The sequence below is a fragment of the Symphalangus syndactylus genome, chromosome 8 (genome assembly GCF_028878055.3).
Source record: "Symphalangus syndactylus isolate Jambi chromosome 8, NHGRI_mSymSyn1-v2.1_pri, whole genome shotgun sequence".
Lineage (NCBI taxonomy): Eukaryota > Metazoa > Chordata > Mammalia > Primates > Hylobatidae > Symphalangus > Symphalangus syndactylus.
Genome location: NC_072430.2, coordinates 42176431 through 42200996, shown reverse-complemented (window position 1 = coordinate 42200996; position 24566 = coordinate 42176431). Strand labels below are relative to the sequence as shown.

At 42.3% G+C, this 24566-nt stretch overlaps 2 protein-coding genes across 18 annotated transcripts in view; one reads left to right on the top strand and one right to left on the bottom strand.

The window, feature by feature from the left end:
• Positions 1 to 1436, bottom strand: part of AREL1 (apoptosis resistant E3 ubiquitin protein ligase 1) — an 89737-nt gene extending 88301 nt beyond the window's left edge. For 5 of the 9 annotated variants that reach the window (XR_010122051.1, XR_010122053.1, XR_010122050.1 and 2 more), the window contains exon 1: positions 1226 to 1396. The gene's annotated coding sequence lies outside the window, so the exon portion shown is untranslated. Of the gene's footprint in view, positions 1 to 1225 lie in introns of all 9 variants that reach the window. The other 4 variants (XM_063644187.1, XM_055288801.2, XM_063644188.1 and 1 more) reach the window with 4 other exon arrangements.
• Positions 1420 to 22064, top strand: FCF1 (FCF1 rRNA-processing protein). 9 transcript variants are annotated; one of them, XR_010122066.1, is made up of 9 exons: positions 1420 to 1493; positions 1777 to 1844; positions 3154 to 3225; positions 4230 to 4378; positions 11545 to 11617; positions 17805 to 17892; positions 19107 to 19201; positions 19916 to 20661; positions 21734 to 22064. XR_010122066.1 is itself a non-coding variant. In XM_055288793.2 (8 exons), exons 1-8 carry the CDS (start codon positions 1491 to 1493, stop codon positions 19962 to 19964), a joined length of 597 nt encoding a protein of 198 aa, XP_055144768.1. In that variant the 5' UTR covers positions 1420 to 1490; the 3' UTR covers positions 19965 to 22064. The 9 variants fall into 9 exon arrangements, 4 of the variants coding, with proteins under 4 accessions (XP_055144768.1, XP_055144771.1, XP_055144769.1 ...); XR_010122068.1 differs by having other exon boundaries at positions 1462 to 1552; XR_010122067.1 differs by having other exon boundaries at positions 1462 to 1552; positions 19916 to 20718; positions 21670 to 22064.
• Positions 22065 to 24566: the final 2502 nt, after the last annotated feature.

Sequence of the window (24566 nt, the reverse complement as noted above, 5' to 3'; positions counted from 1 at the left end):
AAAGTGTTTAAAAAAAAAAAGAAAGAAAAAGAAAAAAGAAATAAAAGTATAGACTTTGGAATCAAGAGACTCAAACAGACCCCTGAACAAAGTCTGGGGCTCAGTTTCCCCATATGTAAAATAAGAGTATTTATGTTATTGAGAAGGTCAAAGAAGGTAGTATGAACAAAGTGACAAGTACAGTATATAGGATGGGGGTTTTCATCTGAAGTTTACAGACATCCAGAGGGTCCACGGATGGGCTTCAGAGTCCACCAATCTCATAAAGTGTATTACAAACTGTATGTGTGCCCATTTTTTAAAGAATTGTTCCTGGCTTTCCACAAACTTTCAAGAAATAAGTTATCTCCAAAAAGTTAAGAACCACTGGAATACATAGCAGGTACTCAAAGAAAAAAAGAAATAAAAGTATAGACTTTGGAATCAAGAGACTCAAACAGACCCCTGAACAAAGTCTGGGGCTCAGTTTCCCCATATGTAAAATAAGAGTATTTATGTTATTGAGAAGGTCAAAGAAGGTAGTATGAACAAAGTGACAAGTACAGTATATAGGATGGGGGTTTTCATCTGAAGTTTACAGCCATCCAGAGGGTCCACGGATGGGCTTCAGAGTCCACCAATCTCATAAAGTGTATTACAAACTGTATGTGTGCCCATTTTTTAAAGAATTGTCCCTGGCTTTCCACAAACTTTCAAGAAATAAGTTATCTCCAAAAAGTTAAGAACCACTGGAATACATAGCAGGTACTCAAAGAAAAAAGCTACCTTTCGCTCCTTGTTCTCACAAATTCTCCCTTTTTACTTAAAGATGACACACCAAGGCTTCACAATAAATGTCCATTGTTTCTCACCATTTTCTTGGCTTGGGTAAGTAGTAACATATGCAAGCTTATGCCCCAATTCTCTAGCGACAGTCTAGGCCCTCAAACACTGCTTCATTTCTCTCTTCACCGAGAGGAGTACACGGTATATACTCGAGAAGAATCATCCACCTAGCTGCACAAAGCACCATATCGGCTAGGAAAACCAAGTAGGAACCACAGCCTCAGGGTCGGACCGTAGACACCGGATGCCCCAACGTTACAGGGTGAGGAGAATGTGTTCCCCCAAACTACTGGGCAAACCAGGAGTCTGACCTCCCTACCCTTGTCCTCCCTCTCTCTCTCTGGAACTCTGGTAAAGGCAGGTCTTCTGGGCTCTGCCTAAGGCTGGAGAGAAACGTTACCCGAGCCGGGGGTTACAGCGCGACGAAGTTCCACCTCCGCTGTCCTGGGAAGGGGCGGCAGCACTCAGCAGAAGACGGGCTCTCCACTCTCCCACCAAGGGACCCCAGAGTTCATCTCTACTTGGCCTGAGAACCGGCTCGGGGGTTTGCCGTTTCCCCAAGGAGCTTCCGCTTCCGGGCTATCCTTTGCCGGAAGCAGTATGTGAATGACGTAGAAGCATTGCGCCGTTGGTGATTACGGAAGAACCAGGAGTTTGGCGTGACCATGGTGAGAGAAGACGGTCCAAGAAGGGACGTTATCAGGCCACTTTTTGGGTGGAGAAGGAGGTAGTCAGACCGTGGCCAAATTTCCTTCACATTGTCCTTGCATATTTTCATTCTGGTGTTAGCTCTTAAGCTTCTCCAAGCGGTGACTGTTACGCTTTACAGAGTGGGGAAGAGGGTCTGGGTATGTGAGGCAAGAAGGGAAGGCAATGGACAAGAGAAAAGAAGAGACTTTAAAAGATGCCGTATGTTTCCAACTTTTTTAATTCTAAAATTTCTGTTTCAAGGGGAAGCAAAAGAAAACAAGGAAGTATGCGACCATGAAGCGAATGCTTAGTCTCAGAGATCAGAGGCTGTGAGTGTCTGGAATCAACCGCCCAGGGATATTCTAATAAGAGTCTAGAGAGGATAAGTAGTAAAAATGTTTGTTGTTATTATTTTGTTTTTTACTTATAATATTTATCTTAGATTTATATAGCATGAGATAGCCAGTGTTTAACAGTAATTTAGCTGCTGAGCGATCACACTGGGAAAGGCGATGGGAATTAAACATTTATTAAGTGTTCAGTTTTTCTACCGTTATATGCTTTGTCTGCCATATCGCATTTAAACCTCATGTCAGTTCGGTGAAGTCCGTATAATTCTCTATGTTTTTGCCATTACACTACTACATTCCCCTGGAGTGGGGCGGGGGGAGTGTTTCTTGTTGAAAGATGGCAAGGTTAGAGACCTTGTTTGTCTTGCGTTTCCAGTGCCTGGTGGTACTCAGATATTTTTGTCAGAGAAAATGGGAAAACTCCAAGATAGCTCCATTTTATAAGTCTTACTAATACAAGAATCCAAATCACTGTGGAAGAAGAAAGTGAAGTGATATTCCCTAGTATGAAGAGGATCAAAGCGGTGTCCCTGCTTAAGTGTAGAATAAGCATAGCTATTAAATAAAGACTGATCTTCATTGAATTTAAGAGTCTCAGAAAGCCGGGCGCAGTGGCTCATGCCTGTAATCCCAGCACTTTGGGAGGCTGAGGCGGGTGGATCACCTGAGGTGAGGAATTCGAAACCAGCCTGGCCAACATGGTGAAACCCTATCTCCACTAAAAATACAAAAAAGAGTCTCAGAATAAGAGAATAGTCGTTAAAACCTTCAGAATTATTCTTTTCAGCCTTTAGTGTGGATGTATTGTGTAATTTTTAGAAATGACACTCCATTAATAATAATTTCTAGTTAAGGGTTAAGTTCTGTATATGCGTTTTTACATTTTAGCCATTTTTGAGAAGCATATGGGGTAATACTTTTCCCCCAAATGTTAAAGCATCTGAATCTTCAGAAGATAACTGTCACCCTTTTACCCACTGCTTGGAAGTGGATTGTGATCCTTGATGTGAGAGATTCTAAGAAAGAAATATAGTATAATCAGCTTTTATTTACTCATTAACAATTCTTATGCATTATTGGCATTACTGATTAATTCTGATACTTCTAGTTACTGTACTTTGCACTAGAGTTATTTGCTCAGAAAGAGTATGCTGATATTAACATGAAGAAGTCACAAAGTAGGATTTCTTCAGTAGACAAAAAAAAAAAAAGGAACTTTAGATTTTTGAGATTTTAACTGCTGTGATTTTTCTTCTCCCTTGGATTTAATTTACCTTTTTCTTCCTAGTAAAGAAAAGGATAGATTAAAACCTAAAAAGAAAGAAAAGAAGGATCCCAGCGCGTTAAAGGAAAGAGAAGTGTGAGTAATCAAACATTTGAAGTTTTCATTTAAAAACCATAGACCTCTTAGAAATCCAGGCTTTCCCTGAGCTGGTTTGCAACTTATTTTTTAGTAAGTCTAGCACAACTATGTAGATGAAAGTGATATCGATGAGCATATATCAATTCTAGTGGTTTGAAGGTTTTTGGATTTTATGGAGCAGTAAAATTTCCCCTAAAATCCTGGAGATATTATCTAGGATTATTAACTTTTTCTTTGCCAGGGATCTTTTAAGAGACATAATTGCCATTGTTTAACACACCAGCATTTCATAAAAGAGAGACTGTATCACCAAAAAATATTTAAAATATATTTTCAGAATAAAGATATTTATATAAAGATATGACCTTTATATAAAGATATAAAGGTATTCCTTTTAAGTAAATACATTTAACTTTATGAAAACTTTACCACATTTTCCTTATTTTTCTAATTTTGCCCTGGATTGGTAATGGACATATCATGACAGGTAGATACTGATCCATGGCCTAGCATTTGGAATCACTGTCATATTCAGCCCGGACAACTTGGGCTAGATGTGATACCGGTCCTGCTGTAGTATATAATCCTAACGCTAGACAAACTGTTCTCTATCACATTCCAAAACAACAGTTTTAGAATCCTATAAGAATGGCAAACGTGTTGTAGTATCATTGTAATCATGATAACTGTATTCTACCTCCCTGTGCCCATGGCGATTCTACTCTTGCTAGAGGAAGAGCTGGATTGGATAATTGCTTTTTTTGTTTGTTTGTTTTTGATAATTGCTTTTTTAAAATTGGTGACAAAGGTTGCCAGGGGAGCTGAGATTCAGATAATGATATTACTTTCTTCCTTGCCTTCCTTTTTAGGATTTATTTCCAATGAACATGGACAAAAGAGTTTACAGCAAACAGTCCCAAGCAGAGACTTATTTTTTGTTTTTGTTAATACTAGGGTATCAATGTAAATTTTACTTTGTTCTTGTTTTCTTTTTCCTTCAGTCCCCAACACCCTTCCTGCTTATTTTTCCAATATAATACACAGCTGGGCCCCCCTTACCACATCCTCGTTGATACCAACTTTATCAACTTTTCCATAAAAGCCAAACTGGACTTAGTGCAGTCAATGATGGACTGTCTGTATGCCAAGTGTGAGTATCATACTTTTATGTTTCCATGATGTTTGTACAGAATAATTATATTTATACAAATACATCAAAGGAGGGAGATGGGGTTCTTGTTAACTGAATTGCTAGCCATTTAATTTACAGTGGTCACCATAGCAATGACCATGTTTAATGAATTGAAGTATAATGCAAACTTGACTGGAAAAAATTAAACTTTCACAATTCAGAAAACACTTAGAATGCTTCGAGTATCATTATGGACATCAATTTTGAACATAGGTGAATTTTCTGTTTTAGAATTCTAGATTTTAAAATTCTGGATAAATGAAAAATCTATTTTTCAGTATCTATATTATTTTATGTTAATAAGGATATGTTCTCCCTTCTACCCCAGTGTTGAAACACTAAATAAGACATTCTGCCATTTATGATCACAGCCCTAGAAGTTAGATAGATGATGGTTGATTCCTAAGTTTATTCAGTTTGGTATTTATTCGTAGTACAGAGGATCTGAGGTAGTTTATTTACACCTAGGTATGCAATTTACCATTAATAGATTTCCCTTCTGTATTTGTATATCCCCTCCTTTAAATGATCTTCCTTCACTACTGTGAACAGGAAAAAAAAAACTAAGGCCATCTATGAGGCCTATCATAGTAAGATCTGTCCCATTTGTAGCGGGTTTATATTTATATATTTTTTCAGTCACCCAGTTAGAGGTACGAATGAAAATTAGACTTAAACTTTGCCATAGAGGATAAATTACTGGAATCAAAGGGAAAAATTTGTACCTCCCTTTTTAAGTTTTAAAGGCTACTATATAATGAACAACAGCTGCAGAGTGATAGAAATGGTAAATGTTTACTGATTTATTAAAATAAGCAAGATCAGAAGAAGGGGGTAAGGAATGTGTGAAGGGGGTAAGAAAGCAGATTCTTTAGATGCCTAAAATTAATTAAGAATGGCTGTAGCCGGGTGCGGTGGCTCACACCTGTAATCAGAGCACTCGTGGTGGCTCACGCCTGTAATGCCAGCACTTTGGGAGGCCAAAGCACGCGGATCATGAGGTCGAGATCGAGGCCATCCTGGCCAACAAGGTGAAACCCCATCTCTACTAAAAATACAAAAATTAGCTGGGCGTGGTGCCGTGTGCCTGTAGTCCCAGCTACTCGGGAAGCTGAGGCAGGAGAATGGCTGGAACCTGGGAGGTGGAGGTTGCAGTGAGCCGAGATTGCACCACTGCACTCCAGCCTGGCGACAGAGAAACTCCATCTAAAAAAAAAAAAAGAGTGGCTGCATACATTTATTAGCTGTATATGTTTATTAAGATGTGAAGGTAGGCATCAGATGAGAAAAAAATGGAGCTAATGGAATAAAATAGTTTTCTCTACAGATCAGAATTGATTAGGTGCCAATGGTCAGGGGACCGTTGTTTTTTCAAGTAGGCCTTTCTGTATTACTTTTTAAAGCTATATACGTATACTTTTTAAATAAATCTTTTAGAAATAATCTAAAGTTGAGGTGCTACCAGGCCTCTAAGAATGAGGCTTGCGTGACCCCATATGGGGGAAGACACTAAACTTGGTAGTCTCTTTGTATTTCACATGGTATTTCTAATTGAGCTGTTTCTCCAGGAATGCTGTGACCTACTTATCAATGAAACGGCTAGAGGGTCAAAGCATGGCCCTTTGCTTCCTTGGTGAATTGCTTCCTTGACTCTATACCTCCACCAGTAATATCTAGATGGTGACTGTTAGAGCTTTAGTCTTATGGCTTTCTTTAAATATGTATACTTTTTTTTTGAGACAGAGTCTCGCTTTGTCACCCAGGCTGGAGTGCATTGGCGTGATCTCAGCTCACTGCGACCTCCACCTCCCAGGTTCAAGCAATTCTTCTGCCTCAGCCACCCCAGTAGCTAGGACATGCCACCATGCCTATCTAATTTTTGTATTTTTAGTAGAGGCGGGTTTCACCATATTGGTCAGGCTGGTCTCAAACTCCTGACCTCAGGTGATCCACCCACCTTGGCCTCCCGAAGTGCTGGGATTGCAGGCGTGAGCCACCGTGCCTGGCCTTGCTTGCCTTTATACTTAAAGGAAGGCCTTTATCTTCCTCTTACCTTGAAAAGGCCTCTTTGATCTTTACATAGTTCCTGGTCTCTTCCATTTCCACTTTATAATCCAACAAGGAAGGATAGTTTGCTTCCCATCGGCTTTCTCTTCTGCCTATGAATCCTGAGGCTGTTACTTTCCCTTTCCTTGTAGTGGTTTTCCTGAGCCTGCTTCCCTACTTCAGTTGCAAGCCTTTGCTCACTTCACTGCTACATGGCTCTGAAATTGGTCCTCTTAAAGAACACGTTGCCTTGTTTCATGATCTCAGTATTAAAATAATATATATATTTTGAGACGAAGTTTCACTCTGTGGCCCAGGCTGGAGTACAGTGGCATGATCTCTGCTCACTGCAACCTCTGCCTCCCAGGTTCAAGTGATTCTCCTGCCTCAGCCTCCCAAGTAGCTGGGATTATAGGTGCATGCTGCCACACCCAGCTAATTTTTGTGTAAAGTAGAGACGGGTTTCTCTATGTTGGCCAGGCTGGTATCGAACTCCTGACCTCAAGCATTCCGCCCACCTCGGCCTCCCAAAGTGCTGGGATTATAGGCATGAGCCACCACGCCTGTCCAATATTAATACACTTCTAAAAAATTCTAGTATAAAAAAATGAAAGTTGAAGCCTGGGCAACATAACGAGACCCCATGTCTACACAAAATTTAAAAATTAGCCAGGGGGCCAGGTGTGGTGGTTCACACCTGTAATCCTAGTGCTTTTCAGGAGTTTGAGACCAGCCAGGCCAACATGGTGAAACCCCGTCCCTACTAAAAATACAAAAATTAGCCAGGCGCAGCGGCATGTGCCTGTTATCCCAGCTACCTGTGAGGCTGAGGGAAGAGAATCACTGGAACCTGGGAGGCAGAGGCTCCAGTGAGCCAAGATCGTGCCACTGCACTCCAGCCTGGGTGACAGAGCGAGACTGTCTCAAAAAAAAAAAAAAAAAAAAAGCCAGGCATGGTGGCATGCACCTGTGGTCCTAGCTACAGATGCTGAGGTGGGAGGATCACTTGAGTCTGGGAGGCTGAGGCTACAGTGAATTGTGATTATGCCACTACACTCCAGCCCAGGCAACAGAGCGAGACCCTGTCTTTAAAAAAAAAAAAAAGAAAAAGAAAAGAAAGTTGGGCTGGGCGAGATCCCTCACCCTGTAGTCCCAGCAGTTTGGGAGGCCGAGATGGGAGGAGTTCTGGGCTTGAGCTCAGGAGTTCAACACCAGCCTGGGCAACATGGTGTGACCGCATCTGTACAAAAAAAATTTTTTTTAAATCAAGCCGGGCATAGTGGCTCATGCCTGTAATCCCAACACTTTGGGAGGCCAAGGTGGGTGGATTGCTTGAGCCCAGGAGTTTGAGACCAGCCTGGGCAACATGGCAAACCCTATCTCTACCAAAAGAAACCACAAAAATTAGCTGAGCATGGCGGAGCATGTCTATGGTCCCAGCTGCTTGGGAGGCTGAGGTGGGAGGATCACTTGAGCGTGGAAGGTTGAGGCTGCACTGAACCATGTCCATGTCACTGCCCTCCAGCCTGGGTGATGGAATAAGAACCTGTCTCAAAAGGGGGAAAAAAGGAAGTTGCTTATAATGCATTTCCTCAAAGGGGCAATTATAAAAATTCATAAATCTGTGTGAGATGGAGGGTTACTTTTATTTATTAATGAAAATGGCCTGTAATCCCAGCACTTTGGGAGGCTGACGCACGCGGACTACCTGAGGTCTGGAGTTCGAGACCAGCGTAGCCAACATGGCGAAACTCTGTCTCTACTAAAAATCCAAAAAAATTAGCCGGGCGTGGTGGCAGGTCCCTATAATTCCAGCTTCTCGGGAGGCTGATGCAGGAAAATTGCTTGAACCCTAGAGGCGGAAATTGCAGTAAGCCAAGATAGTGCCATTGCGCTCCAGCCCGGGCAACAAGAGCAAAACTCCATCTCAAAAAAAGAAAATGGATCCTATATTATTTTTTTCTTTATGAAACAGATTTACTGAAATATAATTGACTCCCTTTACAACTATGCAGTTCATCCCTTTAAAGTGTACAGTTCAGTGACTTCTAGTGGATTCACAGAGTTGTGCATCATCCATCACCATAGTCAATTTTAGAACTTCCATTATTCCAGGAAGAAACCTGGAGCCCCTTAGCCATCACCCTGCAACCCTCACCATTCTCTCTGTTTCTAGGCAACCACTAATCTACTTTCTGTTTGTATAAATTTCCCTATTCTGGACATTTCATAAAAAGAGAATCTTATAATATTTGGTCCTTTTTCATTTAGCATACTGTTTTCAAGGATCATTTATATTACAGTTTGTGTCAGTACTTCATTTCTTTTTATTACTAAATAATATTCCACTGTATGAATAGATCACATTTTAATCATTTCTATTTGCTTTTTACATTGAACTATATATTTTGAACATTTTTCCATGGCATGTATATATAAATGGGCCTCATTCATTCTTGCTATGTCATCCAGGCTGGAATGCAGTAGTCTGAGCCAATAGCTTACAGCAGCCTCAACCTCCAGGTCTCAAGTGATCCTCCAGCCACAGCCTCCCAAATAGCTGAGACTGCTGGAAAGAGCCACCATGCCTGGCTATTTTATTTATTTATGTTTTGTAGAAACAAGGTATCAATCATGTTGCCCAAGTTTTTGGTTTTTTTTTTTTGAGACAGGGTGTCACTCTGTCACCCAGGCTGGAGTGCAGTGGTGTGTAATCTCAGCTCACCACAGCCTCTGCCTCCCGGGTTCAAGCATTTCTCATGCCTTAGCCTCCCAGTAGCCGGGATTGCAGGTGTGTACCACCACATCCACCTACTTTTTTTTTTTTTTAAAACAGAGCCTTACTCTGTCACCTGGGCTGGAGTGCAGTGGCGCAATCTCGGCTCACTGCAACCTCTGCCTCCAGGCTTCAAGTTATTCTTCTGCCTCAGCCTCCCGAGTAGCTGGGACTACAGGCATGTGCCACCACATCCAGCTAATTTTTTTGTATTTTTAGTAGAGACGGGGTTTCACCACGTTGACCAGACTGGTCTCAAACTCCTGACCTCAGGTGACCCACCTGCCTTGGCCTCCCAAAGTGCTGGGATTACATGCATGAGCCACCGCACCCAGCCCTAATTTTTATATTTTTAGTAGAGATAGGGTTTTGCCATGTTGGCCAGGAATTCTTTTTTAAAGTTACATATGGCCGAGCATGGTGGCTCACGCCTATAATCCCAGCATTTTGGGAGTTCGAGGCAGGTGGATTGCTTCAGGTCAGGAGTTCGAAACCAGCCTGACCAATGTGGTGAAACCCCGTCTTTACTAAAACTACAAAAATTAGCTGGGCGTGGTGGAGGGCGCCTGTAATCCCAGCTATTCGGGAGGCTGAGACAGGAGAATCGCTTGAACCTGGGAGGCAGAGATCACACCACTGCACTCCAGCCTGGGCAACAAAGCGAGACTTCAAAAATAAAAATAAAAAATGAATAAAGTTACATACTATAATCGCTTCTCGGCCTTTTGGGGTAAGATCAGGTGTAAAGTTACATACTATTCTATTGTTTAAATACGTAATTTTTTAAACCCAATATCTTATTAGGTATTTTGGTTATTCCCAGGTTCTACCCAACTAACAAGTCTATAGTAAATATCCTTATGAATATGTCTCCCTAAGAGGGTATTTCTTTAGGATACATTGTCTAGAAGCTGTATTATGTATCAAGGGATTTGTGTATTTTTAATAGGTGTTGCAAATTTGCCCTCAAATAGTTGTACCAATATATATACCTACAAACTTAGTATGAGAATACTTGTTTCCTCAATATTGGGTATTTTCTTTTTTCTTTTTTTTTTTTTTTTGAGATGGAGTTTCACTCTTGTCACTCAGGCTAGAGTGCAATGGCACGATCTTTGCTCATTGCAACCTCCATCTGCTGGGTTGAACTGATCCTCCTGCCTCAGCCTCCCAAGTAACTGGGATTACAGGTGCCCAACACCATGCCCAGCTATTTTTTTTATTTTTAGTAGAGACGGGTTTCACCATGTTGGCCAGGCTGGTCTTGAACTCCTGACCTCAGGTGATCCGCCTGCCTCAGCCTCCCAAAGTGCTGGGATTATAGGCGTAAGCTACTACGCCCGGCCAATATTGGATATTTTCATCTGTTTAATCTTTGCCACTCTTCTAGGTGCCACTCTTCCCAGTCTTTGGCCCAATAGACTCGGTTCAAATATTGGCTTTACCATTTGCTATCTATTTAGTTAACTTCTTTGTGTCTCAGGTTCCTCACCTATAAAATAGGGATGATGATTTTTTTTTAACTTATTATATGGCTTTCTGTTTGATAGTTGTCAAACAGAAGTTTTTAAAATTTTTATGTGATCAGATTTACATCATCTGGTTGATTTCATGGTTTCTTGTGGTTCACATTTAAATTTTATTTCATCTGAGCCAGGCACAGTGGCTCACGCCTGTAATCCCAACACTTTGGGAGCCCAAGACAGGAGGAATGATTGATCCCAGGAGTTCAAGACAGCCTGGGCAACATGGCAAAGCCCCGGCTCTACAAAAAAAAAAAAATGTTGTTTTTTTTTTAATTAAACACTATGCCCACACCAGTGGGCATAGTGGTGTGTACCTGTGGTCCTTGCTACTCGGGAGGCTGAGGTGGGAGGATCATTAGTACCCAGCAGGATCACTAGAACCCAAGAGGTTGAGGCTGCAGTGAGCTGAGATCATGCCACTGTACTCCAGCCTGGGCAACAGAGCAAGACTCTGTCTAAAAATAATAATAATAATAATAAATAAATAATTTTTTTTCCCATCAGGAACTTACACTAATATAAAAATAATGATGGAGTTCAGCTTAGTTGTTTTTCCCCAGATATGTTTATAACAGGGAATCTGCAGTTTGGGGTTGGGACAATCTTAGTTTCTTAGGGTTTTCTTCTACTCTAGTTCTTATTGTATATTGCAGTGTACTAATTCTGCTGTCATTGCAGAAGTGTCCTGGGTCTTTTTAAAACTCTGAGCAGGGATATAATTCAGAGATAATTTCTTTACAAGTTCTGCTCTTAATGTGAATTTTTTTCCCTGGCAGGTATCCCTTGTATAACCGATTGTGTAATGGCTGAAATTGAGAAATTGGGGCAGAAGTATCGAGTGGCTCTAAGGTAGGAAGGAGGTAAACTAGATCTGTTCTAGATTGGTATACTGAAGATTCATCTGTTTGCTGTTTAAAGATTTCTTGGCCAGTTAGTTTAAGTGAAAATCATACAAAACTATTTATCATTTTTGGGGGGGTTGTTTTGGTCTTTCTCTCACACAAAAATCAGTTCCAGTTAGAGTAAGTGTCTAAACTTTTAATAGAAAATACAGAGAATATCTTGACCAGGCTCGGTGGCCTGTAATCCCAGTACTTTGGGAGGCCAAGGCAGGCAGATCACCTGAGGTCAGGAGTTCGAGACCAGCCTGACCAACATGGAGAAACCCTATCTCTTCCAAAAATACAAAATTAGCCGGCCGTGGTGGTGGGTGCCTGTAATCCCAGCTACTTGGGAGGCTGAAGCAGGAGAATCGCTTGAACCCGGGAGGCGGAGGTTGCGGTAAGCCTACATCACGCCATTGCACTCCAGCCTGGGCAACGAGCAAAACTCTGTCTCAAAAAAAAAAAAAAGAGAAAATACAGAGAATATCTTAATGAAATTGAATATTTGTGTATAGCAAAAGATAGCATTAACAAAGTAAACAGACATACATAATCAACAAAGGGCTTATTTTCAAAATGCATAAAGAACTTCACATCCATAAGAAAAACATAATTCTTAAATTCACAATGAGTTGTCATTTAGTGCCCATTAGATTGGCAAAAATTTTTTAATGAGCTTGACAATGCCAAGAATAGTTAAGACCGTGAAGCAATGGGAATTCTCATACTAAACTACAAAGGGTATAAATTGGTCATCACTTTGGAGGGCAACTTGACAATATCTGGTAAAATCCAGGTTGTTCATATTCTTTTTTTTTTTTTTTCGAGACGGAGTCTCACTCTGTCGCCCAGGCTGGAGTGCAGTGGCGCAATCTCGGCTCACTGCAAGCTCCGCCTCCCGGGTTCACGCCATTCTCCTGCCTCAGCCTCTCGGAGTAGCTGGGACTACAGGCGCCCGCCACCACGCCCGGCTAATTTTTTTGTATTTTTAGTAGAGACGGGGTTTCACCGTGGTCTCGATCTCCTGACCTCGTGATCCGCCCTCCTCGGCCTCCCAAAGTGCTGGGATTACAAGCGTGAGCCACCGTGCCCGGCCCAGGTTGTTCATATTCTTACAACACAGTCTTTTAACCTGGAGATCACAGTCTACAGGTGATTAAATTGGTTTAAAGGATCACAATGCCTGGTTGGTTTGGGGTTTTTTTGTGTGTTTTGTTTTGTTTTGTTTTGTTTTGTTTTGTTTTGTTTTGTTTTTGAAGCAAGGTCTTGCTCTGTCACCCAGGCTGGAGTGCAGTGGCACAATCAGGGCTCACTGCAGCCTCGACCTCCTGGTAGCTTAAGCAGTCCTCCTGCCTCAGCACCCTCAAGTAGCTGGGACTACAGGCATGCAACACCTTACGTGGCCAGTTTTTTAAAATTTCAGTAGAGATGAGGTCTCACCATGTTGCCCAGGCTAGTCTTGAACTCCTGGGCTCAAGTGATCCTCCCACCTTGGCCTCTCAAAGTGCTGGGATTATAGGCGTGAGCCACCACACCCGACCCCCGAGTATATTTTTTAGTGTAATAGAAGAAACTATAGGCTGGGCACGGTGGCTCATGCCTGTAATCCCAACACCTTAGGAGGCTGAGGCAAGTGGATTGTTTGAGCCTAGGATTTCCAGTCCAGCCTGGGCATCATGGTGAAACCCTGTCTCTACAAAAAGAAAAAATTAACCAGGTGTGGTGGCATACACCTGTAGTCTCAGCTACTCGGGAGGCTAAGGCGGGAAGATTGCTTGAGCCCAGGAGGCAGAGGTAGCAGTGAGCTGAGATGGTGCCACTGCACTTTAGCCTGGGTGATAGAGTGAGACTCTGTCTCAAAAAAAAAAAAAGAAATAAATTATAAAATATTAGCATGAATGTGTAGAAAAAATTGGGTACTGCTTCACAAAACTTTTTTTGCTGTTATATGTCTGTATATGTATATGTGGTATATGTATGCATACTGTATGCTAGATAAAATCTATCTTGTGCTATGGGTTCTGGTAAAAAAAAAAAAAGAAAAAGATTGCTATAGAGAAGTTCACCAACTATTGGAGTCAAGTATTGGCATCTTCTTATATATGTAATAGCAAAAAAATTGCAGACAGCCAAAAGAAATGGCTTTTCTTAAGCCATAAAGGATGGCCAGGCATGGTGGCTCATGCCTGTAATCCCAGCACTTTGGGAGGCCGAGGCAGGCAGATCATTTGAGGTCAGGAGTGGTCCTGAACATGGTGAAACCCTGTCTCTACTAAAATATGAAAATTAGCCAGGCGTGGTGGCGGGTGCCCATAATCCCAGCTACTCTGGAGGCTGAGGCAAGAGAATCGTTTGAACCCAAGAGGCGGAGGTTTCAGTGAGCCGAGGTCGTGCCACTGTACTCCAGCCTGGGCTACAGAGCAAGACTCTATCTCCAAAAAAAAAAGGACTCGGTACAGAAGCTCACGTATAATCCCAACACTTTGTGAGGCCAAGTGGGGAGGATTGCTGGAGCCCAGGAGTTTGAGACCAGCCTGGCCAACATAATGAGACCCTGGCTCTACAAAACTTTAAAAATTTGCCAGGCGGCCAGCCGGGCGCAGAGTCTCACGCCTGTAATCCCAGCACTTTGGGAGGCTGAGGCAGGTAGATCACGATGTCAGGAGATTGAGACCATCCTGGCTAACACGGGGAAACCCTGTCTCTACTAAAAATATAAAAAAATTAGCCGGGCATGGTTGTGGGCGCCTGGAGTCCCCGCTGCTGGGGAGGCTGAGGCAGGAGAATGGCATGAACCCAGGAGGCGGAGCTTACAGTGAGCCGAGATCACGCCACTGCACTCCAGCCTGGGCGACAGAGCGAGACTCCATCTCAAAAAAAAAAAAAAAAAATTAGCCAGGCATGGTGGCTTGTGCCTCTACGGAGTTCAAGGTTGCAGTGAGCTATGATCACACCACTCCACTCCAGCCCCAAAAACAAAGTGAGACCTTGTCTCTTTAAAAAAGAAAGAACAGAGTAGATAAGCTGTGGAATGCTCATGAATAAAATACTATACAGGAGTGAAGATGAGTGAACTAGAGTTATGTGCCAGTGTGGATAAATCTCAAAAACAATATAAAGTATAAAAAAAAAAACAGCAGTCAGTCACTGTGGCTCACTCCTGTAATCCCAGCAGTATTGGGAGCCCGAAGCAGGAGGATTCCTGGAGCCCAGGAATTTGAGACCAGCCTGGGCAACATAGTGAGACCCAATGTCTATGAAACATTTTAAAATTAGCCAGGCATGGTGAAATGTACTTGTATTCCCGGCTACTTGGGAGGCTGAGGTAGGAGGATTGCTTGAGCCAGGGAGGTTCGAGATCATACCACTGCACTCTAGCCTGGGAGACAGTGAGACCCTGTCTCAGAAAAAAGAAAAAGAACAATGCTGAGCACTGTTACGCACATCTGTGGTTCCAGTTACTTGGGAGGCTGAGGCAGAAGGATCACCTGAGCCTAGGAGTTTCAAGCCAGCCTGGACAACAAGACCCCAATCTCTTTAAAAAAAATAAAAAAGCAAGAACATATGTGGAGTATACCATTTATCTAAAGTCTAAAAACATGCAAACCAATACTGCATTGTTTATAGATATGTATATATGCTTTTTTTTTTTTTTTAAAGAGAGATTCTCACTGTCGCCCAGGCTGGAGTGCAGTGATGCTATCACAGCTCACTGCAGCCTTGACCTCTCCGGCTCAAGTGATCCTCCTGCTTCGGCCTCCCAAGTAGCTGGGACTACATAGAGGTGCATACCACTATGCATGTCTGATTTTTTTTTTTCTTTTGCATGGCTAATTTTTAAAAAAATTTTTTTGGTTCATGCCTGTAATCCTGGCACTTAGGAAGGCTGTGGCAGGCAGATCACCTGAGGCTAGGGGTTCAAGACCAGCCTGACCAACATGGTGAAACCTCATCTCTGCTAAAAATACAAAAATTAGCTGGGGGTGATGGCAGGCACCTATAATCCCAGCTACTAGGGATGCTGAGGCAGGAGAATTGCTTGAGCCTGGGAGGCAGAGGCTGCAATGAGCCAAGATCGTGCCACTCACCACACTCCAGCCTAGGCAACAGAGCAAGACTCCATCTCAAAAAGGCTGGGCACAGTGGCTAACGCCTGTAATCCTAGCACTTTGGGAGGCTGAGGTAGGCAGATCATATGAGGTCGGGAGTTCAAGACCAGCCTGGCTAACATGGTGAAACCCCGTCTCTACTAAAAATACAAAATTAGCTGGGCATGGTGGCGCATGCCTGTAATCCCAGCTACTCAGGAGGCTGAAGCAGGAGAATCGCTTGAACCCAGGAGGCAGAGGTTGCAGTGAGCTGGGATCGTGCCAATGCACTCCAGTCTGGGTGACAGAATGAGACTCCATCTCAAAAAAAAAAAAAAAAAAAATATTTGGTAGAGAGATAGGGTCTCACTATGTTGCCCAGCTGGTCTCAAACTCCTGGCCTCAAGTGATCTTCCTGCTTTGGCCTCCCAAAGTGCTGGGATTGTAGTCATGATCCTCCACACCCAGCCTGGCAATTTTTAAGACAATAAAAATAAAGAATGAGAGGGGAGAAAATAGAGGCACCAAGTGGAAACACTAAGTTTGTCTGTCAGGAGATGCAGAAATGGGGTGTTAGCTGGAGGGGGTATAGGTAAAAAGATTTTTTTTCTTAAGACAGAGAATATATGACAGCATGTTAGTATGTTTCTAGAAAAAAGCTAGTAGAGAGGAGATAAGTGATTTCAGGAGTACAGAGATAACTGAAAGAGCATAGTCCTAGACTGTTGCCCACCTAGTTTGTCAGCAACGAGTCCATCTTCCCTCTAGTGTATCCTCCCTAGCACAGCCTGCTTAGTTTTTCCAAGACAGAGCTTTGTTCTTATCACTTTGTCCCCCAGAAATCTTTAATGACTCCTCATTACCTGTGTCATCGCACTCCTCAGCCTGGCATTGGAGACTCTTTCTAGCCCCATTTCATTCTTCTCTCCACAAACACTTCCCCCAGCCAGAAAGATGTGTTTACTCTTCCCCAGATACAAAGAAACCATTTTACAGTTGGCTGGTGTCCTATTTGGTACCCTTACATTGCTTGGCACATTCTTTAATCTTATTTCACCCCATGTCATTTTTTTCTAAATATTCCCAACCCACATTGACCTAGCACTGAACTACTGCAATATGGAGGAGTATTTGTGTTGCACTTGGTACTTATGTGCTGTCTTGTATTTTTCTTCATTTCAGTGACTCATCATCATTAATAGAAAGAGCATGGCTCTCAGAATCACACAGAGTTGGGGTTTTTCTTTTTCAAATATGTATGAAAATAATACATTTGAATGTTTTATGGCAAACAATATACGCATATACATATAGTAAAAGGTAAAAGTCTGCCTCTACATTCATACTTCGTCCATTCTAATACCCCAAGAGTGACAACTGAGAAAGGTTAATATATTTTTCCAGAACTAAATAAAGAGTATTGGAAAGAAGGATTTGTATTTTATTAATTGAATCATAATATATATATATATATATAGATATATATATACACACACACATACATATGCATATGCCCTGCTTTGTTTATTCAACAGTTTAGTGTAGGTCCTTCCACACTGGTATGTACAGCTCTACCTCACTTTTTATTAATAGGATAAGGGCACCAAAATGTGTTTAACTTTTACCTTTGTAATGGATATTTTTATTTTCTTCACTTACTATAAACTGTGCTGAATGATCATACTTGTGCCTATATTCTTGTTCATTTGTGTTTAAGACAACTTCTTAAAAGTGAAATGGTTAGGTTAAAATTGGTTTTGTTTTTAAATCCTGGCTTTTCCCAGCTGTATAGCTTTGAATGAAGTAATTTAATCTCTCTAAGCCTACTTCCTCGTCTGTAGAATAGATATATAATAACTCAGAGTTTTGTAATGATTAAATGACCCAAAGCACACCAGCTGTCAGCCTTTATTCCCTGCCCCGTGAATTGTCTTTCCAGTTAGAGGATAAAGTTCAGGAGGAGAACAGTGCCTTAAAATCTCTGTATAGATCATGTTACTTTTATTGCACTAATTAAGACTCAGAAAGTTATCCAGTTGATTGTTTTCTTTAATCCACCTACAGGATTGCCAAGGATCCAAGATTTGAACGATTACCATGTACACACAAAGGAACCTATGCAGATGACTGCTTAGTACAGAGAGTAACTCAGGTATTATCAGTTCATAACTGTTTACTTTGTGCTTAAAAAAAAAATGTAAACTATTATCTAAGAATATACATTGTGGTTAAATTTTAAAAAAATTGCATAGCATTCCTTCATAAGAAGCATAGGTGTCTTCATTTACTTGAGAAAGTGGATTGAAAATGTACGCTCTAACCATAATGGAAAGAGCACAGGCTTGGGAAGGAGACGTGGGTTTCACGTCTCAGCACCTGCATTTACTGGCCATGTGATTTGGGACATTTAACTGATTCTTTATCTCACAAATCTCTGTAAAATGATTTTAAGTGAGTTAATGTAGAACCCATTTATTTTTGATGTAGGAATTTTGTTCCTTTTCACAATGCCTAATCCAAAAGTGCTTCTTAGTTATATCTGAGAGTCTCCCAAGATGCTATTTCACACATACGCTAGAATAAGTAGGTTTTTAATTCCTTCATTAAGCACCACAAGGACTTCTGCTACTGAGTGCTTTTATAAGGGCCTCTCTTTGCTGATGATAATCTTCATCTGCTGACCACAGAGCCATCCCTTTAGCCACTTCGCCCCATAGGTGGGGCCAGTATTTCCCATAGCACAGCTGACACCACTCTGCCACTTTTTATAAAACCCAGTAGGAGAGTCAGACATGACAGAAGTGAAGCTTCCTATAAACTAGCTTTCACCTGACAGCTAAATATTACTGTTTTTATAACGGCTAGGCTCTAGTTTCAGGCCCTGAAGATCCTACTTAGGCTTCCTGTTTCAGGGGTAGCTTACTTCTAACATCAGTAGGCCCAGAGCACACCCAGGCCCCAAGATCTAGGGAAAGGAGGGAGCTATGGCCTCCAAATTAAGGCACTTTTTATCTCCATGGAGTTCCTTGGAGCATTTTCCCAAAACTAAAGAATTGTCTGCCCCAAGTGTGAAAGTCTCTTTCATTTATGAGCACAAAACAGTTTGCAGCTTGTGAATAGTTTTCTACCTTCTTCTCCTCAAGATTCTAAATGCTGCATTCAGCCCAGGCAACTTGTTTATTTTATATAACAAGATTAGGAGCTCCTAGATCATAGTAGGTACTCAACAAATTGTTACAGCCTACCCTTCACTACTTACTGTGAAAATGAACGATTCTCAGACTAGTCAGTGGTTGTGCCATTATCCAGTAGTAACTAAGCGTGCTCAGTGACCTCAGTGTGAACATCACTCCATGTCTCTTACAGCATAAGTGTTACATTGTGGCCACGGTTGACCGGGACCTTAAAAGAAGAATCCGTAAGATTCCTGGAGTTCCTATCATGTACATTTCTAACCATAGGTGAGAAATTTCTCTTGGGGAAGGGAATAGAAATATATAATTGATATCAATTGAAAATGAGGACAAGTGATAAGGTTATAAAGGATTTGAAAGAAATTATTGTATCAAATGTTTACATAGTTATGTTTGAAGAAATGAGACAAAGCAAGAGCAAGGGCAGAAGAGAGAGGATTTAAGGAATGAGGCAAACATTTAAATTGTTAGAGTAAGATTACTGGAAGAAATAGACATATTGTTTGAAATAAAAGCAGTAATTTAAATCAAGCTAATCTTTTTGGCCAGAAATACCTGTTTTGAAAGATTTTTTTTTTTTATTAACACCTCATCTGAGAAATGGAAAGCTTATTTTAAAAAAAAAAAAAGAGGCTGTTATTCTTCTTGGCTATTTTTTGTCAGTCCTCAGACTTATTTTCCAGCTTTTCAGTTTGGGGAGAGCACAATGTGGTGGGAAGTCTGTGGACTAAGAAGTTGGACTTAGTGATCTCAGATCCTCAGTTCCCCTCTTGCTGACTTTGTGACTTTGAAAAAACAATCATATTGTATTATAGCCAGCATTTTGCTGTAAATCATTCATTATGATGTTCCCCTAAATTGTTCCCACTGACAAAAAGGATTCACAGTGGGGGTGAGAGTATTGCAGTCTGTAAAGGATGGGTTTTTAGATGGGTTCTCTTCCCATCTTTCTTACCAGTGTTAATTTTTTGTCCTGATCAGATACAACATTGAACGGATGCCAGATGATTATGGAGCCCCTCGATTCTAATTCTTACAAGACACAGTTCCTCTGCCTTTCTTCGACCAACTTTCTCTTGTTGCCAGTTCATTACACATAATGTAGCAGAATTTTTAAGGAATCAGAGAGACCGATGGAGTTCAGGAAGATATTTATTATTTAGGTGCACTGGCCCAGTCGGATTAACATCCAAAGGACTGAGCCCTGAACAAAGAGTTAAGAGTTAAGTTACCTTTTAAGCAATTTGTGGGGCGGGGGGTGGGGGGGTGGAATCTGTGCACGGGAAGCATATTACAGAAGCGAGAAAGACAGTTATTCAATTAACTGAGACATGCATTACATCATTTCTTACTTTTCAAGGAAAATCATGTTTTACGACTTGAGTTTATCTGTCTACTTACCTTGCAGCTGCACAGCTAGAGAAACAGGGTATTTACAATGCCTGGGAAAGGAGGAGAGATAAGGCTCACTAGCCACAGAAAAACAGGCAGTTAATTTTTAAAGGACTCCAGCTCTTTCTGTTTCTCACAGTGAATTGGGTTTTCTTACATACAACTGAGTTTCTGCTTACACATTTTTTAATTTCTTTTAATTCCTTTTCCAATGCAGTAGCATGAATTATTATTCTCTTGACCTATTTGCCTTACTATGAGCTGAGGGTAGTTAAATATGCTCAGTCTTTTTTTTTTTTTTTTTTTCTTGAGATGAAGTTTTGCTCTGCCACCAGGCTGGAGTGCAGTGGTGCAATCTGGGCTCACTGCAACCCCTGCCTCCCATCCTTCAAGTGATTCTCCTGCCTCAGCCTCCCGAGTAGCTGGGATTACAGGTACACGGCACCATGCCCAGCTAATTTTTCTTCTTTTTGGTGGGGGGGTGGGGGGTATTTTTAGTAGAGACAAATTTGTATTTTTAATACAGAAAAATATGCCTCGGGCCGGGCGCGGTGGCTCACGCCTGTAATCCCAGCACTTTGGGAGGCCGAGGCGGGTGGATCACAAGGTCAGGAGATCGAGACCATCGTGGCTAACACGGTGAAACCCCGTCTGTACTAAAAATACAAAAAATTAGCCAGGCATGGTAGCGGGCGCCTGTAGTCCCAGCTACTTGGGAGGCTGAGGCAGGAGAATGGCGTGAACCCAGGAGGCAGAGCTTGCAGTGAGCCGAGATTGCGCCACTGCACTCCAGCCTGGGCGACAGAGCCAGACTCCGTCTCAAAAAAAAAAAAAAAGAAAAATATGCCTCGGCCTCCCAAAGTGCTGGAATTACAGGCATGAGCCACCGTGCCTGGCCTGCTCACTTTCTGATGCTGCTTTTTTGTTGTTTGTTTGTTTGTTTTGAGATGGAGTCTTGCTCTGTCACCAGGCTGGAGTGCAGCAGCGCGATCTCGGCTCATTACAACTTCCGCCTCCCAGGTTCAAGCGATTCTCCTGCCTCAGCCTGTGGAGTAGCTGGGACTATAGGTGCGCGCCACCACGCTCAGCCACTGATGCTGTTTTGCCACTGATGCTGTTTTGAAATTGATATTTTGTCTCGTAAAAATTAGGCCAGGCGCGGTGGCTCACACCTATAATTCCAGCACTTTGGGAGGCCAAGGTGGGTGGATCACCTGAGGTCAGGAGTTGGAGACCAGCCTGGACAACATGGCAAAACTGCATCTCTACTAAAAATACAAAAAAAATTAGCCGGGTGTGGTGTCACATGCCTATAATCCCAGCTACTGGGGAGGCTGAGGCAGGAGAACCTCTTGAACCCAGGAGGTGGAGGTTGCAGTGAGCTGAGCTTGCGCCACTGCATTCCAGCCTGGGTGACAGAGTGAGACTGTCTCAAAAAAAAAAAAAAAATTAATGATGGTCAAAGGGTATAAAATCTCAGACAGGAAGAATATGTTTTATACTTTTTTTGAGTTCGGTTGTACAGTGTGGTGCCTATACTTAATAATGGAGTATTACACATTTCAAAATTAATGTTCTCATCAGAGAAATGTATTTGAAGTATTGCATATGTTAACTAGCTTGATTTAACTATTCCATATTGTATCCACAATTTATGACATCACTTTGTAACCCATACATTTATACAATTACAAATTGTCAATTTATAATAAAAAAATTTGTTGCATCTTTTTAGAAATCAGATATTCTGATGATTGCTCACATAATTTGATGGTCATTGTTTTATACTGACTTACTCAATAAACATTTATTAAATGTATACTACATGCTTAATAAGATGTGGTCCTGCCCTCAAGACACTCATTATGGTGGGAGAGAAAAACATGTAAATGAATAAATACCGTAAAATAGCAGTGCTAGGGTAAAAGTTTCAGAGGCATGTCATGGGCACATAAAGGTGGAATGATTTTTTTCTACTGGTTGGGATGGGGAGGGAGGAAAGGCCAGTGGTCATGTGGTTTGAGCTAATCTTAAAAATGAATTGGTGCTTCCCCAGTAAATTAGAAATAGAAGATGAAGCACAGGAAACAGTATGAACAAAAGCAAGGAATTGGCCGGGCGCGGTGGCTCACGCCTGTAATCCCAGCACTTTGGGAGGCCAAGGCGGGCGGATCACGAGGTCAGGAGATCGAGACCATCCTGGCTAACACGGTGAAACCCCGTCTCTACTAAAAATACAAAAAATTAGCCGGGCGAGGTGGCAGGCGCCTGTAGTCCCAGCTACAAGGGAGGCTGAGGCAGGAGAATGGCATGAACCCCGGGGGGCAGAGCCTGCAGTGAGCCGAGATCGCGCCACTGCACTCCAGCCTGGGTGAAAGAGCAAGACTCTGTCTCAAAAAAAAAAAAAAAAAGCAAGGATGTACCATGTTACTCAGAGTGAATGTGCTTGACCTATTCAGATAGCTGCCAGAAGGTTTTTGTGACTAGAATATAGGGAATCTTGTCAGGGAAGGGGTCTGTACCCACATGAGACTCCAGAGGAAGGAGGGGAGAGGGAGGGGGTCTTACATGACATGCCAAAGGGTCTGGACTTAATCCATAGGTCAGTAGGGTGCTATTGGCTGGGCACAGTGGTTCATGCCTGTAATGCTAGCACTTTGGGAGGCCGAGGGGAGTGGATCACCTGAGGTCAGAAGTTTGAGACCAGCCTGGCCAACATGATGAAACCTCGTCTCAATTAAAAATACAAAAATTGGCCAGGTGCAGTGGCTTACACCTGTAATCCCAGCACTTTGGGAGGCCGAGGCGGGTGGATCACGAGGTCCGGAGATCGAGACCATCCTGGCTAAAATGGTGAAACCCTGTCTCTACTAAAAATACAAAAAATAAGCTGGGTGTGGTGGCAGGTGCCTGTAGTCCCAGCTACTCGGGAGGCTGAGGCAGGAAAATGGCATGAGCCTGGGAGGCAGAGCTTGCAGTGAAGCCAAGATCAGGCCACTGCACTCCAGCCTGGGCGACAGAGCGAGACTCTGTCTCAAAAAAAAAAGCCAGGCGTGGTGGCGGGAACCTGTAATCCCAGCTACCTGGAAGGCTGAGGCAGGAGAATCGCTTGAACCTGGGAGGCGGAGGTTGCAGTGAGCCGAGACTGCGCCATTGCACTCCAGCTTGGGCAACCAGCGTGAAATTCCATCTCTAAATAAATAAATAAATAAATGAGGTGCTATTAAAATTTCAAGCAGGGTGATTAACATGATCGGATTTGGGGGGTTTTGTTGTTTGTTTTTTTTTGAGGGACAGAATCTTTCTCTTGCCCAGGTTGGAGTGCAGTGATGCAATCACAGCTCACTGCAGCTTCAATCTCCTGGGCTCAAGTCATCCTCCTGCCTCACTGGCACTATAGGCATGTGCCACTACTCCCAGCTAATTGTTTCATATTTTTGTAGAGACAGAGTTTCACACTATATTGCCCAGGCTTATCTCGAACTCTTGGGCTCAAGCTATCCTCCTGCCTTGGCCTCCCAGAATGCTGGGATTGCAGGCGTAAGCCACTGTGTCTAGCCCAGATTAGATTTTTTAAATGATCACAGGTAGTGTAAGAATAAACAAATAGCTGGGTGCGGTGCGTCACGCCTGTAATCCCAGCATTTTGGGAGGTTGAGGCAGGAGAATCGCTTGAACCTGGGAGATGGAGGTTGCGATGAGCCGAGATCATGCCATTGCACTCCAGCCTGGGCAACAAGAGTGAAACTCTGTCTCAAAAAAAATAAAGAAAAAAAAATTAGATTCCTACTTCACATGATTCATAAAAATATTTCAAGTGGATCAAAGACCTACTTTTTTTTTTTTTTTTGAGACAGAGTTTCTCACTCTGTCACCCAGGCTGCAGTGTGTTGGCATAATCATGGCTCACTGCATCCTTGACCTTCCCAGGCCCTGATGATCCACCCCAGCCTCTCAAGTAGCTGGGATTTTTGTATTTCTTATAGAGATGGGATTTTGCCATATTGCCCACCTTGGCCTTCTAAAGTGTTGGGATTATGGGCATGAGCCACTGCGCCCAGCCTAAACTTATTTCTAAGCTATGGAAGCCTTAGGAAAATAAAGAAAAAAGTTTTATCACCTTTGGATAGAATTCTTAAATAAGCAGATCTAAAAAGATTGAAAGTTTGAATATATTAAAATTATAGATTTCTGTGCAAGACACTCCCCTCCCCTAAAAAACAAGCAACTGATGAGATTT